The sequence below is a fragment of the Pleuronectes platessa genome, chromosome 15 (genome assembly GCF_947347685.1).
Source record: "Pleuronectes platessa chromosome 15, fPlePla1.1, whole genome shotgun sequence".
Taxonomy (NCBI): Eukaryota; Metazoa; Chordata; class Actinopteri; order Pleuronectiformes; family Pleuronectidae; genus Pleuronectes; species Pleuronectes platessa.
Window position 1 is genome coordinate 14,757,485 of NC_070640.1, and position 16,753 is coordinate 14,774,237.

Genomic DNA, 16,753 nt, shown 5'->3' on the forward strand with positions numbered 1-16,753 from the left:
ATCTGCCAAGAAAAACCCTCTCATAGTGAAGATTGTGAACACAACTGAATGACAAGACAAAATGTTTAGAAATTAAAGGTGTCAAATAAATAGCATAAATAATGCATTAGCTCTGACACAAACCAACCAGCCTGCCTGCATGCACCCTGCCAGTGCTCTGAAGCTGATACACAGACCAAAGTCAGAAGTTAGTGAGTGAGTTACGGAAAAAATAGTAGCAGTTGTCACACAGTGCATGTTTACATGTTTTGGGGGTGTGGCTTTGAAGATAGGGCCAATGGGGTGTGGCCTGCTCTTGCTAGCTTTCCAACCCTAACTTTAACTTTCAGTGGAGTAAGGGATTGTTGACTTTTGGGACAGCGCCACCGAGAGTAGACAAATTTAAAGATCTGAACCCAGGGCTGATCTGTGAAGATCAGGTTTGAAGTTGGATTCTTTTCACTGAAGAGTTGACTAATTCTCATTCAGCTCCGACTTCAGTATTGTTGGATTCACTGCAGACTAAATTTGTGGTGGAGAGTTTTACGTTTAACAGCAGAATAAATTGACCAAACACTTGAAAAAAAAATGCCTCCACTCCAACATCAAACATTGGCTGAAGTAGAGACCACAAGTAAATAAACTGGCACAAGAAAATGCTTATACAGTTACTTGGCAATGATGAGGTGAAGAACAGGGCCTGGATTTATTTCACTAAAGACTAGAAATATCCACTGTGCAGCAGGACTCTGCTGTCCCTGGAATCAACCCAAATGATCGTGGACAGATTCTGGCACGAGTGTGCAGGCTGCTGGATTTAGGCTGCTGTCGGGCTGAGCATTTTGGGCTATTTGGGTTGGTTGCTCACGTAAATTAGTTCCAAAACTACACAGTGGACCCAGTTATAATGATCTAATGAGGCTTGTTATTAAGTTTTGAGATTTAATCTGCTTTAGACGCTGAGTTTATTCTTGATTTATGAAAATATGTGGCGCAGCAGGGATATTATTGTGCTTCTCTGCAGACGCGTCAAACACTGGAGCCCCAGTGGACTATGATCCTCTTCCCCCTCCTCGTGTAGATTGGAGCACACTGCTCTCATGTCTCTCTGCTTTCTCTCCTCCTCTCAGGTCTCTGTCCGGGCGCATCGTCGGAGGAGTGTGGTGGTTCTTCACCCTCATCATCATCTCCTCCTACACGGCCAACCTGGCTGCCTTCCTCACCGTGGAGAGGATGGTCTCTCCGATCGAGAGCGCAGAGGACTTGGCCAAGCAGACGGAGATCGCCTACGGGACGTTAGACTCAGGCTCCACTAAAGAGTTCTTTAGGGTGAGTGTCTCGCATGGCTGACGTCCATGCTGTTGCTGCACTGCAGAACCAGAGCTGCTCGAACGGTAGTTAATGTTGGCCACAAGCCCAGAGCCGAATACGTCTCAGGAGCTCCTCTGTGGGTTCTGTACCTGCCAGGTAATACAGAATAAATAATCAGATTATTTATAATATGTATAAATAATCAATAACAATGTCTAGAGTAGTTTTTTCCCCTAATACAGCACTTTCAAAGTGCTTATACTAAAAAAGCTTTCCTTTGAAATCAAAAATGAAGATAAAGTAAAGATAAGTGTCAGAAGAGAACAAATAATTCCTACTTTGAGGAATGACTGTGATCAATCAGCCTGGTTGCAAATCCTCTTTGTCCACAACGTTAATTTCAAATTAAAAGTGTTTCTTTTCCAACTGTGCACTTTTCGGCAACAGAAATAACTCAGCTTTGCAATTACACCTCTGCTTCCGACAATAGACCAAACTGATCAGCCTCACTGCTCCTCCACTGCTATGTAGATTCATTTCTATCCTCACAACTGAGAAGGGCTAGCATTGCAAGATGAGCAGATTCTTAAAGTCACACAAAGGGCTGGGTGATGTAGCCAACATTACATTAAGATGAAATTCATCGCTCGATATCGATAATTTTCAAGTTAAATGCCATAATATTATGTCAGTTAAATAAGACACATTTTTGCTCCTGAGTGAAAGTTGTGGTTTTATACTCTTCTTTCTGAGCACAGAATGACAAACAGCAAAACATCTCACAAATCGGAGGTATATCAATTATGTGTTTTACACCCTCGCTTTGTTGTACAATTTATTAGCATTATGTTGTTATATAGTTATATAATATTATATCGTGATAGTGATTGATATTGTTGTATGGCCCATTCCTAGTCACACAGGGCATGATCATTTTACACATTCACAAATAGATAAAGCTTCAGCCTTAAAGCACAGATAATTACTCATCAATTAGTGTTGGCCTGATAGAAAAGCAGTTGATGGAGTGAATACTACTCTACTAGTTCATTATTGCAATATTTATATTTCCATTTTTTGTAATTTACATAAAACTGTATAGCTGTAGTTCTGCCTCGGCCTCTGAAAAGTCGCCCACATCTAATCAAAGGAAAGCGACAGGAAACAATCTGATAGTCAGATTTGTTGGTGAAACTTTAGAGAAGAAGCACAAGTTGTCATTAGAATTCCAATTCGTGGGCCTCCTTAAAAAAGTCCTTAATGTCAAAGAAGGCGTCCTACTCCTCAGAAATGGAAATGTCATTCACGTGCAATGTCCAGCTCTGGGCTGTGCCTATTTTTAGTCCTGCTCTGTCTCTGTGGTGTGATTGCTGTGGTTCGGGAGACATTTAATAAATACAAACCCTGCTCTCCCTCAGATTTGGGATTGATCGGTGTGGTTTGTTGGATTCAGACGATGCCTCAGCGCTCATATCTAACACTCTCCTGAGATCAGTTAATGCAAATATGCTGAATAACACTGAGGATAATATGTTTCTATTAGATTTACTTTTTTTCCACGCTTGCTGCTGGCAGGAAAGAGCTTTTTATCAAACATGATCAAATCAAAGCATGTGCAGCTCTCAGAGAAACACACATTTGGCTGTGCTGAGCAGTGGAGGGGACTGATTTTGCAGGGATGTGACTAAGTAGAGACGAGTGAATTGTTTCTGCGACCCGACTGATTTACCGTATAAAAAGGTGCTGGAGCAGAGTGAGCTGCTGAATTGAAGCTAAACTGAGGTAGAGCAGTCACCAGGAAAAGATTTTATACGGCAAAGAGAAGAGGATCAACACTATTTCAAGTATCTGTTTCAGAGATTTAGGCGGGTACAAAGATTCTGGGCTGAGTCTCTCCTCTTCTTCTTCTCTGCAGTAATTCACACTAGACCTGTAGGAGCGGCTCTGTTGATATGACTCGAGGGACTGACAACAGATGTGGCATTAAACTAGACACTAAAGTTTGTTGAGATGTGCACCAGTTTTACTTTGTTTAAATAACCGTGTTAAAACGCTTTAATCAATAATAAATATTATACAAGACGTGCAGTTAAAGTAAGATGATAATGTAGGGGAATAAGACGTGTATCATCTCAGGTTTTATTTATTGAACGCAATTAAATAAATGCTCCAAAATATCAGACGGGTTGTTCCAGAGGCTTCCTGGTGAATCATTATTACGTTAAAAGCAGCTCTATAAGCAGCACTGCTAATCCCGGCAGGTTTGTCACGCTGTGGTTTGTCTGAGGTCGTCCTGAGCAGATAATTGACAGGCGTGTGGTTACTTCATCCTGAGTGACAAATATTCTGCTTTCCACAGTGGAAATGTCAGTGCACAGGATTCCTTCTGAGCAGCGGTTATTGAAATGCGGTGATGAATAGGATAGGTTTCTACAGTGATCTTCAAAGAGGATGCATGACCTGATCCAGGTCACACAGCCTGCGTAGAGCTCGTAACCTATAATGATGTCTATCACAGTCATTTTAATGGCTTCATCACATTAAAGGTTCATTTAAAACACACTCTGTTCTCCTGCTGCTCAGCCCTGCAAAGCCTTGGACTAATGGTTTGACTTTGAATAGACTTAAACTTTTAAAAATTACAAATCTGCCTTTCAGCAAGAAAACTGTTGAAATTTGTTTATTCATTATTATTATTATTAGACTTTTCAATTATTAAGTTAATCGTCCCCTGGCTCCTGATCTTCATATTAAATATACAGATATGGTAATATACTGTCATATAACTCTCAGCGAGGAGGCAAATAGGCTGAACTGCAAAACATCAACATAAACAGTTCATCCACATTTTGCAATGAATTCTTGCATATTATGTTCCTCAAAGTTAACTTGCCTCTAACTGGAATAAAGATACATTTTGATACATAAATAACTTACCATAAGCTGCTGATAATAACTGCTTCCCAGTTGACTGTGGGGAGATAAACTGGTACCTGGAAGAATCTATATCAAGTCAAATTCCCCACTGACCGCAGGATATGACCTACATCATACAGTATACAGCAGAATGATGCTGTAGTGAGGAGATTTCTCAGTGGATATGTCAGCCTCGCAGCATGATGGGGTTTTCACATATTTCCACAGCGGCGATCAACCTGCTGCCGACGAACACGCATGTTCATGTAACCCAGAAAAGAGCTGCTGTTTTCGCACCGTGTCCCAGCCTGTCATCAGCTATTATTGTCACGTTAACATTGTTTACATGAACACTTGAATGAACTGAAATCGTGCATATGTCAAAAATGATTCACTCACTAGCCCGAGCCCACAATCCATTACATCTGCGGTGAATTATTTATGTTGCGGTGCACAACACTGGGCTGGCATAGTTTGCCAGTTTGCTCCAATGTTTTCTGTTACTTTCACCAACCAGACGGGATGTGCGACTGACTCACACGGCTGCTGAGCGCACAATCTGGTCAAGCTCGATACTCAAAGAATTGAACATGTCATGAATGCAGAATATATTCTAGTTGCAATTGTAATATGTGTTGGGAATTACAAATAGGAAATTCCATCATTACATGACATTTAAAATAATAATAATAATAATGCTTTTGTTATTATTTAGGCAGCACCTTTCAAAACACTTTGCTTGAAGTCCAGGACAAATAAAAACAAGAACACTAAACATGGAAGAAAAGGAGCAGTATAATACAATGTAATTTAAAATCAAGGACAATAAATAGTATAATCTAAAACAGATTAAATATTGGAACATAATTTAAATTGTAAAGGTTAAAGAAAGGGATAAAAATCAAGTAAAAGCCAGTTGTTAAATGTCATGGAGAGTCAAACAAAATCAGATCTTCTCTAAGAACTTGCTCCAGACGTCAGATGCTTCTCTCCTTCTTCCTACTTGTCAGATTATGAAGCTGGCTGTCGTCCTATCACCATAAACCGGACCAGCAGCTGCATGAATACACCGTGAAGATAAGAAAGGATTTAGTCCAAAGTTCCCTCTAAGATTCTTCTCCATTTCCAAGTTTAGAATAGAAGGTGACATGAGGCTGGTTTAAAGCAAATTCTTGGATTGTCTCTTCTCCCCCCCCCCGCCTATTGTGGACAGCTGTGTGCTCCAGCTCCCTGGCGGCCGGCGATCAGCCTCTCGCTGGTGGTTTTTAGCAGCGTACTGAGTGTCAGAGCGGGGCTGTGCTGTGCATGTCTGTAGCTGCTCCAGCTGGCAGCTGACTGGGCCACTGAGGTGAAGCCGTCAGTCCCCGGAGCGAGCAGGTCCAACATGTTAAAGACGGAGCCATCACACAATGAACTGCAACACAAACTAAAACTCGCTGACCTGGTATTTGGCTCAATATCACATGGATTCGAACAGATGACGGAAATGATTAATGGATGAACTCTCGTGATTTCAGTCTTTTTGATTGGTTTATGTCGGTGTGACAGAGAGAAATTACAGGAAAATGTTCACCCTTTTGCTGGTAAACCAGCCGGTCTTAGTCGTACAAACTGGAGCATAGTGTGTTCACTGTTAGGGATTTTATGGCCCCCCGATTAAGAAACATACTAGATCTGCAACTTCTGATTGATGGAGATACATTAATAGATCATATAAAAGGGGCCACTGTTGGGGAGACAAACGAAACACTCCAACAAAATGTGTCTAAGGGTTCTAAAAGGTAACAGTGGGCATGTAGTTCCCTACTGTCACCCACTTAATCTATCAATAAGTCAGGACACAAAGATAAGACGTAAACCAAAAGATAGTGGGAGTCCCAGAGAAAACGGGGGGAGAAAATAAAATGACAAACTCTTAGGATGAGCAGAACCGACAACATAAACCAACAACACAAACCAACAACACAAACTCAGAGAAGCAACTGAAGGTGTTGATCCTCTGAGAGCAAGCAAGCAACTGAACAAGGAAACCAATCCTCCTTATAAACCCTCCCAGTCTCAGCTGATTGCCACCAGCTGAGGGAGGTCCCAGGTACATCCCATTGCTCCTGACGAGCTGGAGAACCTGTAACCTGGAGTCTGATCTTCATGTGATCTCCATGTGATCTCCATGGCCATAACAATAACATATTAAAGAATAGTCATTTTTAAAATCTTTATTTAGAAGATATTAAAGGTTCGATGTAGAATTTAGTGGTGAAGTTGCACGTTGCAGCTGAATAACCTCACCTCCGCCCTCCCCTTCCAAACATGACAGAGAACCTGAGGCCGACTTCAGTTGTCATACAAACTCAAAAGGTGTTTAGTTTGTCCAGTCTGGGCTACTGTAAGAAAAACATGGTGGCCTCTGTAAAGAGAACCTGCTCCTGAGGATAATATAAAGTATTTAAATAGAAAGGGTAAAGAAAACAATAATTCATACAATTTAGATGATTACACACAAGTGAAAACATCACTAGAATTATTATATGCTAAATTTCTGCCAATAGATCCCTTTCACCTTTATCGTACACACTGAACCTATAAGGCAAAACCTGTATATAATTGGAGTCAGTAATATCTAATGAGAGCTTGTTTCACACTAGGATACAAGCATGAAATGTAGCATGTGGTGGCCAGTGAGACCAGTGACTTCCACAGAGGAATGTGTGTGAAATCTTTGCGGTTTCATATTCAGTTAACACCCGACAGTGATGTGTCTGTCAGCGTCTTCACTCGTTACATATATCAAGCTGTTGTAGCATCATGCTGCACAACAGGTCACTGTAAACACGCCGCGTGACACATTTCAAAGTGACTCAAGCGTCAGATCCGATGCAGTGATCACGTGGTTCTGTAAAAAGATGGATATGATTATTATTCCAAATCAAAACCCTGATGATTGATTGCTGCTGCTTGTAGGAGCACAACTTGAGGAGGAGGAGGAGGAGGAGGAGGAAGAGTAGGAGGAGGAGGAGGTCAGGGCGGTGTGTTCATTTTGATACCAAACATGGTCGGCAGTTTGCTTCTGCTGAGCTGCCAGATTGTCCGACTTCAGGCTGCTGGCAAAGGGCCCACTACCTCCGCTGCACTGTTTGCATTTAAAGGGTGAATCTGCTCTGAACTGCTAAGAGCATCAGCGCTGCCCTCGGTGAGGCCACCGAGCACATCACACGTAAGTGGTGTCGCAGCAGGTGCTTTCATGAATGAGAACATCTGCTGTCACGTGGCTGAGTGGCCACGGGGCACAGCGGCTGACGCTGTTTGTTTGTTTTCCCCGTGTGACTCAGAGTCGGGAGGAATAGTAAGAGACCGAGGAAATATGTGCTTCTCTCACTGACGCTTGGTGAAGAGGTTGATTCCACTCACATGTCTTTGCATAAAGTATAAGGGCTGTCACTTTTCCCGAAAGTTTGAATGAATTTGACATAATTTAAAATTGACTGGTTCATAATTCACAATTGGATCTGATTTAATTTGAATACCCCTCCTCCCCCCCCCCCTCTTCTTCCTCAGAGCTCCTAACTCCAGTTGACTAACCCCCCCCCCGCTCCAAGGGGGCAGCATGGCTGGACATTGGGAAGGAGGGCTGACCTAAGTTGTAGATCCAACCATATTTTAAATAGAACAGTCTGCCAGAGCCGTCGGGCAGCAAGGCACAGGGCGGCATGGACTTTTTGTTTATCTACAACCTAGAGCAGCAAGGCAGCGGCTTCTCAGACGTGTCGTTGTCGTGATTGTCTGCTCAGGACGGCGTTTTGAAATGATATAACATTCACTCACTTCACTGATAGGTCAAGAGGGCATTATGATGGTGAACGCCCTCTGGTGGATAAGGAGGCAAACTGCTTCTGAGGGTCTAATGTGGGTCTGGGTTGAATTTCAGATAAAAAGGTGACAGTCCTATTAAGTATGGACTTTGAGCAGGAAGTTTATTATGTTGGCTGAAGATAAAACTCAAGTACACAACTTGCTAATGAAGGACTGAAATCGTGCTAGTTTTTGTACGACAAGGAAAATGTGCAAATAAAAAATATAATGAAAACTTCTCAGAAAATAACATTTAGATTCATCCTGTCTTCCCACCACAATAAATTGTTGAAAGTCCTTAAGCTAAGCAAGTCGCCTCCAGGCTCCAGTTCCAAACCACCAGTCTCAGAAATGTCTAACCTCTGCTTTCACTCCAACCCACAGCGGCTCGTTATGAATATTGTTATGACTGTGGATGTTTGATTGATGCATCACTAACCTGTCTCTGTCTTCTCTCTGTGTCCTCTTATGCAGCGCTCCAAAATAGCAGTTTATGAGAAAATGTGGTCTTACATGAAATCGGCAGAACCGTCAGTGTTTGCCAAGACAACACCAGACGGGGTGTCCCGGGTACGAAAGTCGAAGGGCAAGTTCGCCTTTCTGCTCGAGTCCACTATGAACGAGTACATAGAGCAGCGGAAGCCGTGCGACACCATGAAAGTGGGCGGGAACCTCGACTCTAAGGGCTATGGCGTGGCCACACCCAAAGGCTCTGCATTAGGGTGGGTGGGATAGTATAACAATGTCCTCCGTGTTGTTATAGTATTCCACCTACCATGATGTCTCCATTTGTCATTCTCTTCTCCCTCACTCCTTTAATTCTTCTTTTTTTTCCCAATGCATCAATGAGTGAACTGTATTTTGAGTTATTTGTATTGAATCGACATGTTCAGCCATTTTCTGTTCTGTCCTATTTATCTGGTTTGTGTCCTCGTCACTTTCTTCTCCCCCCCCCCCCCCCCCCAAGGCTTTTTGTGCACCAGTCTCGTGCGCAGTCCATCCATTTGAATGTCGCTGTGCACCGTCACTTTCCCCAGTTTGTTTATTTGGCTCTTCTCCCCTTCAAACTCCCCCCCCCCCCCATCCCCCACCCCTTTGATCTGTGTGGTGCTCTCATGCATTGCTTCTAATTCAACACTTAAAGATTTCTTTCCTTATTCATTTGCTGGTGAAAATGCTGCTCTGTTACTCGTGATGAATGTTAAGCTGCATGCTGGATGTTCTTATTTCTAATTCAACGACGACAGAATGTCCCCATCCCGCACACTTCAGTTACGAGCAATGTAACCCTCCATGCCACCACCTCTCTAATATTTGACGTTTTCTTTGCTGTAAAAATGCTTCTTACCCCCCCTCCCCCCCCCCCCACACACACACCAGTGAAATTCTTTACCAATTTGTCCCTCCCGTGCTCCCCTTCTGAACCATTGATATCTATCACTATTCTTTACTAATATTCTATATTAGATTTCTCACGGACCTGTTCATTTTCTTACAAGTTATGTTTTATCGTTTCAAGAAATGCTGTTAACCTGGCAGTGTTAAAACTGAATGAGCAAGGCCTCTTGGACAAATTGAAAAACAAATGGTGGTACGACAAGGGAGAGTGCGGCAGCGGGGGAGGTGACTCTAAGGTCAGCCTCAATGTCACCAAAGTCGGGTATCCTAGAACAGAGTAATCGGCAAGGCTGTGGTCACTGACGCCATAGTCTCTGGGCCAAAATACATGTAAATCAAATTTTTAAGGTGCAACTGTGATCAACTGGGAACCCTTCACTTGGCTAATGGGGGAGAAAAAACGGCACTAGTGTGTAGAATTAGTCGAGTAATAGAGAACCGAATACGAGGAGTTTAATATTGCGTTTCTGTGTTTTTGACCTGTGGTTATGAAAGACAGAAACCAGCTTCCCCTCTGTTTTTTATATCTACAGGCCAACGTTTAGGCTTCCTATCTATCCGTGGTTTTTGAAGTTCTGCCAGAGGGATTAGAGTGATTAGAATTTCACGCCCCTCAGCATCTGTAAGCTGAGCGATGTATGCACTCTCCAATCAGCCGAATGGCGTTAGGCACGGGAAACAGCGTTGTCTTGAGGGGACTAAGCATCACAGGCAAACGTGAGAATTCTAATGACAGAGTGAAAACTAACGGTCCAAACTTTTATTTTTTTTTGTCCAACATCCTCTCACCGAAAATCCAGAGTAAAAACTGACAGAAGTCTTTGGTTGGTCTTGACCCTAAGGCCAGTCAAAGTCTTTCCATGGCAACCCTGACCTGGTAAACCCTGCGGTGGTAGAGTGTAAGATGTGACCGGGGGCTCCATTTGTGCAAGCAGATTTGATTCATATCACACTTTTGTTTTTATAAGGATTCTGTATAATGAATTGATGCTTCATGCAAAAATATCAGTGACTGTGGCAAAGACACATTCAGACCTTAAAGCAACACTATGCAACTTTTCTTCAGTAAAAATAGCAGCTTCAAAATGAGTTGATGGTTCAGTGAGGTGGAATAAGGAGAATTTCATTACCCAACCCTCACCCTGATCACCTGTTCTTGGTCTATGCTACTCTGGTGAGCAGGTACGATGTCATGTGAGACGTATGTAACTGACAGATAGTCGCAGCTTAAATCAGCAGAACGAGGTCCAGCAAGTTCCAGAGTAACGCTGAGCTGTAGATCAGTTAAAAAGACGTACGGCTACATCCATACTCCTAAGTTCTCAAACTAAAACAATCCTGTCCACGCTATTGTTTTGGCTCCATATCTGTTTCAATCCCCGTTCAAACTAACATGCCTGAAAATTCATATCACATGGCCACTCATGTAAACAGGGCATGTGTGTGCCAATGTTCACAGGAAGTATTTGGTTTCATTGTTTTGCAGAAAGAGCGAGGCCACAAACTAGATGCAGCAATGGCATGGATTTTTTTCTTAGACCATCCATGTTGAGTTTTACACTGGTAGCCAAAGCCAATAGGCTATTGCCGGGTCTTTTCTCGTGAAGGGTGTCATCAGCCAAGGCTACGTCGTGATCTAAAAGAGCCAATCAGCAAACAGCTGTGAGTCTCTACATCATTGTTATCTACATTCCTAAAATGCAGCCCTGTAGTTTTCAAAACTAAAACCAGATCAATAGCGTTTCCAAACTTCTCTAAAACTCCAAAGTTGTCTGGACTCTAGGAGTGAACGTCTTAGACATTTGAGTATGGATATAGATTTAGAAGTTCTTAAAAATCTACATTGAACTTCAGTTTAGTGTTTTTTTAAATATCAAGAATTCTTAACATAGTTTGGTGGAATCCTGAATATCAACCGCTCAGTTTGGTGTCAGTTCAGTGAGTGGAACCAAATTGTCAGAGCTCCTCTCAACAGAGAGACACTCTACATGAAAACCACTCTATCACACAGATACAGATCCCAACAGTACTAATTACTAGTGCGGCTGCAGAGGGCGCTGCTGCTCAGTAAAATTTTAATAGTGTTGCTTTAAAGTGAGTAATAACAAGATAATGGAAGAATGAAAAGTTGCATAGTTCTGCTCTAAATGCCAAATTAAAGTCAACAAGTTAAGGTGCATTCCCATGTGCACATGCTCTCCAGCATATAACATCCATACTTATACTTTTTCAGAGCTGTGCTGGTCTGGCTCATCTCTGCAGAAGAGCTGACACCTTTTACCAGATCAGTGTGTCTATTAGATACAGACATCGATAAGGATTTCTCTTTCGATCAAATCTGTTGTGCGACCTGTCTGTAAATGAGGCCCCTGATCTTGTGTTTCAGACACCTGGGCACAGTAAAAAGCTGTGCTACTGTGGATCCATCTCTGCCTCTGCTCTCCAGCTTGCCTCATGACCGCAGCCCTCTTGGCACATTGTGAGAGAAGAGACGCGGCGAACCTTTCCGTTATCAACTGTAGCCGTTCATTTCTGAGTGAGCAGAACATGGATGCTACCGGTGGGATAACGCAAAGAAGCCGTCTCCTCTCGCCGGCAATTTGCCTCGACCCCTCGGTTAGAAAGAGAGTGAACGATCGGTGTGACACTCTCACATCTGACCGCCATGTTTCCTTGTCTTTATTTCGCTTTCAGAAAGGCACGTGTGGGTAATTCAACAAGTAAATATATTGCATGTAACTACCACTGAGAAAATACAGCGTAACAACAAACCAATGATGTTCTTCAAATGATCTGTACATATTGTAAATCAGAGATCTTTTAATGTTTATTTCATATGGAGACGTGTTCACAGGTTTTTTTATCAATCAGAGCTGGATTATATAAAATATCCACAGGACTGTGGGTAATTTATGTATCTAGAAAGTGATGTTTGTTTGATTTGCCTTCATACAGAATGTGATTTATGTCTTAATTTCTGCATGGGAGTCAGTGTCGTGCATGTGTGGTTCATGTTGTGACTTGTTCCGTGTGGTCATGAGTGTGTTAAGATGCTGTTTTCCTGTTTTGCAGACAGTCTGAAGGCTAAAGTTCTGATGTGGGGGGAGCAGACGTTTATTTGTCTCTTTTGCACATACTCAAATAAACTGCAGAGGACGGAGACAATTAAAGACAGAACTGAACCATCAAATATATGATAAGAATACAAATAATAAGATAAAATCAAATAAGATTATTATTAGATAATTTTTTCTCATAAAAATTATTTTATAAAGTGAACCATAAATATACATGTATGCATATATATTTAACATCCCTCTTTGGAGCTGTTATTACACTAGAGGTTTTATTGAATGACCCAAACTACATCAAGACGAAGACGGAAAGTGCCCCCCCCCCCCCAGCCCACTTGTTCCTTTTAAGAATTGGTCTGTTCAGCCACATTTGCGTCCTTCAGTATCCAGATTTACTAGTTTAGCTTTGAATTTGAGGTTATTGCTTTACTTTATTGTCAAGACGTTTCCAGTGTTAAACAAATTGTCAAACTATGTGTTTCTACACATAGAAATACAATGTGTAAGAGCAGATGATGAGAAGCGGGGAAGGTTTGAGTGTTTCCGAGCTGTGAACGCAGTGTATCGTTTTAAAGTCCATGGCCACCACCTGGTGGTGAGGGTCTCACAAAAGTTAACTCTTTGTATTTCTTATGACATAGAGAAAAATCTGTTAGATTCCATGGGACATTGCAGACATTGTCTTAACCTGCAGTATAGACCATAATGCGGCTAAATTATAAAGAGTTCAATGTTAAATGTGACACTGAATCCATGACTGTAGCTGAACTCTGGTTTGTGTTCAGGGACGTCAGAGGTCAGAGCAGCTAGAAGCAGATTCACGATGTCTACAGTGAAACTGTTTGAAATCTTAATCTTTACTTTATGTCTCTTTCTGACCTGAGGCACTGAGCTCTGAGGGCATCACAGGGAAATAACACACACACACAAAGAAGAGTCACTAGATGCTCATCAATAACTAGAAGGACACTCAGTAGAATTCAAACGTTCCCTTAAATTCTATCCCCATGCACCAAATTGTGCACACTCATAGAATCCAGTTCCCTGAATTTGGCTGATTTTATTTCATTATGTTCTGTGTATTTGTCCCTGGAAACACTGTGAGAAAGTGAATCCACCCACTGTTCAGATCTGCAGTTTAATGGTTTCTTCTCCGACCCAAACCATATTCTCTAAGTTTTCTTAAAAACATACAAACCCACCAACCAACAAACGGACAGAGATTAAAACATAAGCTTCTCGGTGGAGGAAACAAGCTACAACAACGTTAATGTTTTTAACGTGTGATGAAGTTTCTTTATATATCACACAATCAAATCATCACAACTTTGCCTTTTCAAAAAGCTCTGACTGGAGACAGGACAGCACATCGTCCACTCAACATGCATGACTTCTCTTTTGAATTATTATTATTTTCTTATTTTAATATGATCAGAAAACAGGATTTGTGCTCAATTTGACGATACAGAGAACACGGTGGTGAATGCAATATATTTGATGATGTTGGATTACGAACACTGTCATATGGTCTGAAAAGGAAATCCGCCTGGAAATGAGGCCGTCACGGAAATGAAAGCAGAATGTCTTGCAAAACCCCAAAATCCCCAAACTGACTCAGAAAGTGACATTTTCTTGACCTCATCTAAACTCACTGTAACCTCGATCTAAGATTAAGACAAAATTAGGATCTAAATGAATATACCTGCTGTCGTTCTCGGTTCTCAAGATGTGTTTCAGTTCGGGGAATGACATTGGACCCCCTGCTGTTACGATTGAAAGGGGGGATTTGTGAGACATATCTCAAATCTCAGAATTTGGACTGCTGTGTTTTGTCTGTTAGTCAAGAAAGGGTTCCTGTTAGATTCACCTTGCTAAACCTCCAAAAGGCTGCACATAGCAACAACAACAACAAACCAAAAAAGTGCCCTCAGCGATTCTCGCCTCTGTTTCCTCTCATTTCGTGAAAGCTATGCAGCAGCCGCTTTATTCTGCAAGTTCAAATCTGTTCCTCTCCTTGTGATCAGTGTGTGCCGATTACTCAAAGCGATATAGATGGGGTCTGGCATGCTAGGGTAGTCATGGATTATGAAAGGTCATATATTTATATCTATATCTATATATTTATTTACATACTGTAGTATTGCTTGCTATCTGTGATGTGTTGGCCAGGACCCTACTCTATCGCTTTGCACAGTATAAAGTAGTTTTAAAAAAGTTGAATAACATAAAATAACATAATAAAATGTTATTTATGTTATTTCCCACGTGAAGAACTCCTGTAAACCTTGCAGTATTGAAACTCAGTGAACAAGGCATCTTAGACAAGCTGAAAAACAAATGGTGGTACGATAAGGGTGAATGTGGAACCAAGGACTCTGGAAGTAAGGTCAGTCGCTGCAGGTCTTTTTACACTGATTGCCAAATGCATTTTGACCCAACTGTTCATATGCAAACATCCAAAGCATAAACATTGTGTCAGACATGTGAACCACGACATGATATCGTTTCTGAACACCTGAGTGAGCGAGACATTAACAACTAGATCTGCTCCACACATAGTCGAATGAGTTTATTCACACTCTGATCATGATTCATTGCATTAACATGTTAGTACTGTCGTATGCAGACGATTCTAAGATTTGTAAAAAATTGCAGCATGATCACACAATATTTTTATTTTGACTTCATACCATCCAATTTGAAAAAAAAAACCCATAGAATTGAAACCATTATACTGCTATTTAGTCTTCCGAACCTTTATTGAAATTTAGTTTATTGGTGTTCTTATTCATTTGTATGCAAACAGTTAACTCTGACATGACCGGCCGTGTTTCCCCCGAAGGCGTCCTTATTCTGACACAGACCCAGCTGACCTTTAAATACCATCTGAGCACAAAGTGGTGCGATGGCATTTAATAGTCATGTCTCATAGATGGAGTGTCAGAGTGAGGAACTTTCTTTCTTACATCTTCAGTCCATTTTAAATAAGTTTAGCCGCCAGTTAACAAACTTTTTTAGTGTAGAGGTGTAGATGTTAGTGGCTGACGGCCTGTGAAATATCCCTCAGGGCCCGGATGCAAATGGTAAAACTCACATAAATGAATTTCAATATTACTGTTTGGCTTTTAATAGCAGCAAAATGGTTCAATTCGCCCCACCACAGCTTTGCCACTTTGATTGTACATATGCAGTGTGTTGACGTTGAAGCAGCTACAGTGAGATAGTGACTGAGGGTTTAATGTGTAGACCTGTACGACCACGACCGCCTTCCTTTAGAGGTGGTCTCGTAAAGAGACCATGAAGCAGCGTAGATAGCAGCTCTCTCTCTCTACATTCACCTTACCAGCTCTTTAGAGTGGAATCACCCATGAGGAGGAATTAGACACATTTAGGGTTTTATCACACCTATTGGTTCAATTTAGCAACTACACCTCAGGAGACACAATTAGCTCCTCAGAGTTCCTGTGTAGCCGTAGTGCAGCAGAATGTACATTCAGGATTTATGTTAGTGTGGGTGTAGATGTTTGTTTGAGGTCAGCCTCGAGTCAGCTTTGAAAAATGTCTTAATGGTGGTCTTTACCTCCCCCAGGACAAGACAAGTGCACTAAGCCTGAGCAACGTGGCAGGAGTCTTCTATATTCTGGTAGGAGGGCTTGGCCTGGCTATGACCGTGGCTTTGATAGAGTTCTGCTATAAGTCTCGGCAAGAAACCAAAAGACTGAAGCTGGCAAAGAACGCCCAGAACTTTAAGCCAGCCCCTCCGGCAAACACCCAGAATTTTGCCACGTACCGTGAAGGCTACAACGTGTACGGGACAGAGAGTGTTAAAATCTAGATGGTGAGTCGTTTTGTTGACCTGAAAGTTTCTGACATGTGGTATGCATTGATGAATGACTGTGTGTAAAGATGGAGGACATCCGATTTCAGCTGGGACAACTTCCCCCAAATGTATTAGGAACATCAACCCGATGTGAGAACCATGTTCAGGAAAGATGTACTTGACGTGACTCATTAGTTTGGTTCATGTCTCATCCAGTAACATGGAGGAGGTAGGGTTTACGACCTACCGCTCAGCCAGCCACCAGGGGGCGATCAAGATGTTTTGGCTTCAGTTTCAGGGAGCGTTCTTGTCGTCCATCTTTCTTTCCAGTCATTGGTACGAATGAGTGAATGATCAACATGTACATCATGAATTGTCTGTTTGTCACGTTGAGTGAACCCATGAT

General features: G+C 41.9%; 1 protein-coding gene across 1 annotated transcript in view; it reads left to right on the forward strand.

The window, feature by feature from the left end:
* gria3a (glutamate receptor, ionotropic, AMPA 3a) overlaps positions 1–16,753 on the forward strand; it is a 71,787-nt gene that overhangs the window by 53,056 nt on the left and 1,978 nt on the right. Inside the window, exons 12-15 of the mRNA XM_053442465.1 lie at positions 1,110–1,308; positions 8,530–8,777; positions 14,799–14,913; positions 16,117–16,365. Of these exons, the coding sequence (XP_053298440.1) occupies positions 1,110–1,308; positions 8,530–8,777; positions 14,799–14,913; positions 16,117–16,362 (808 nt within the window). The 3' untranslated portion in view covers positions 16,363–16,365. The remainder of the gene's footprint in view (positions 1–1,109; positions 1,309–8,529; positions 8,778–14,798; positions 14,914–16,116; positions 16,366–16,753) is intronic.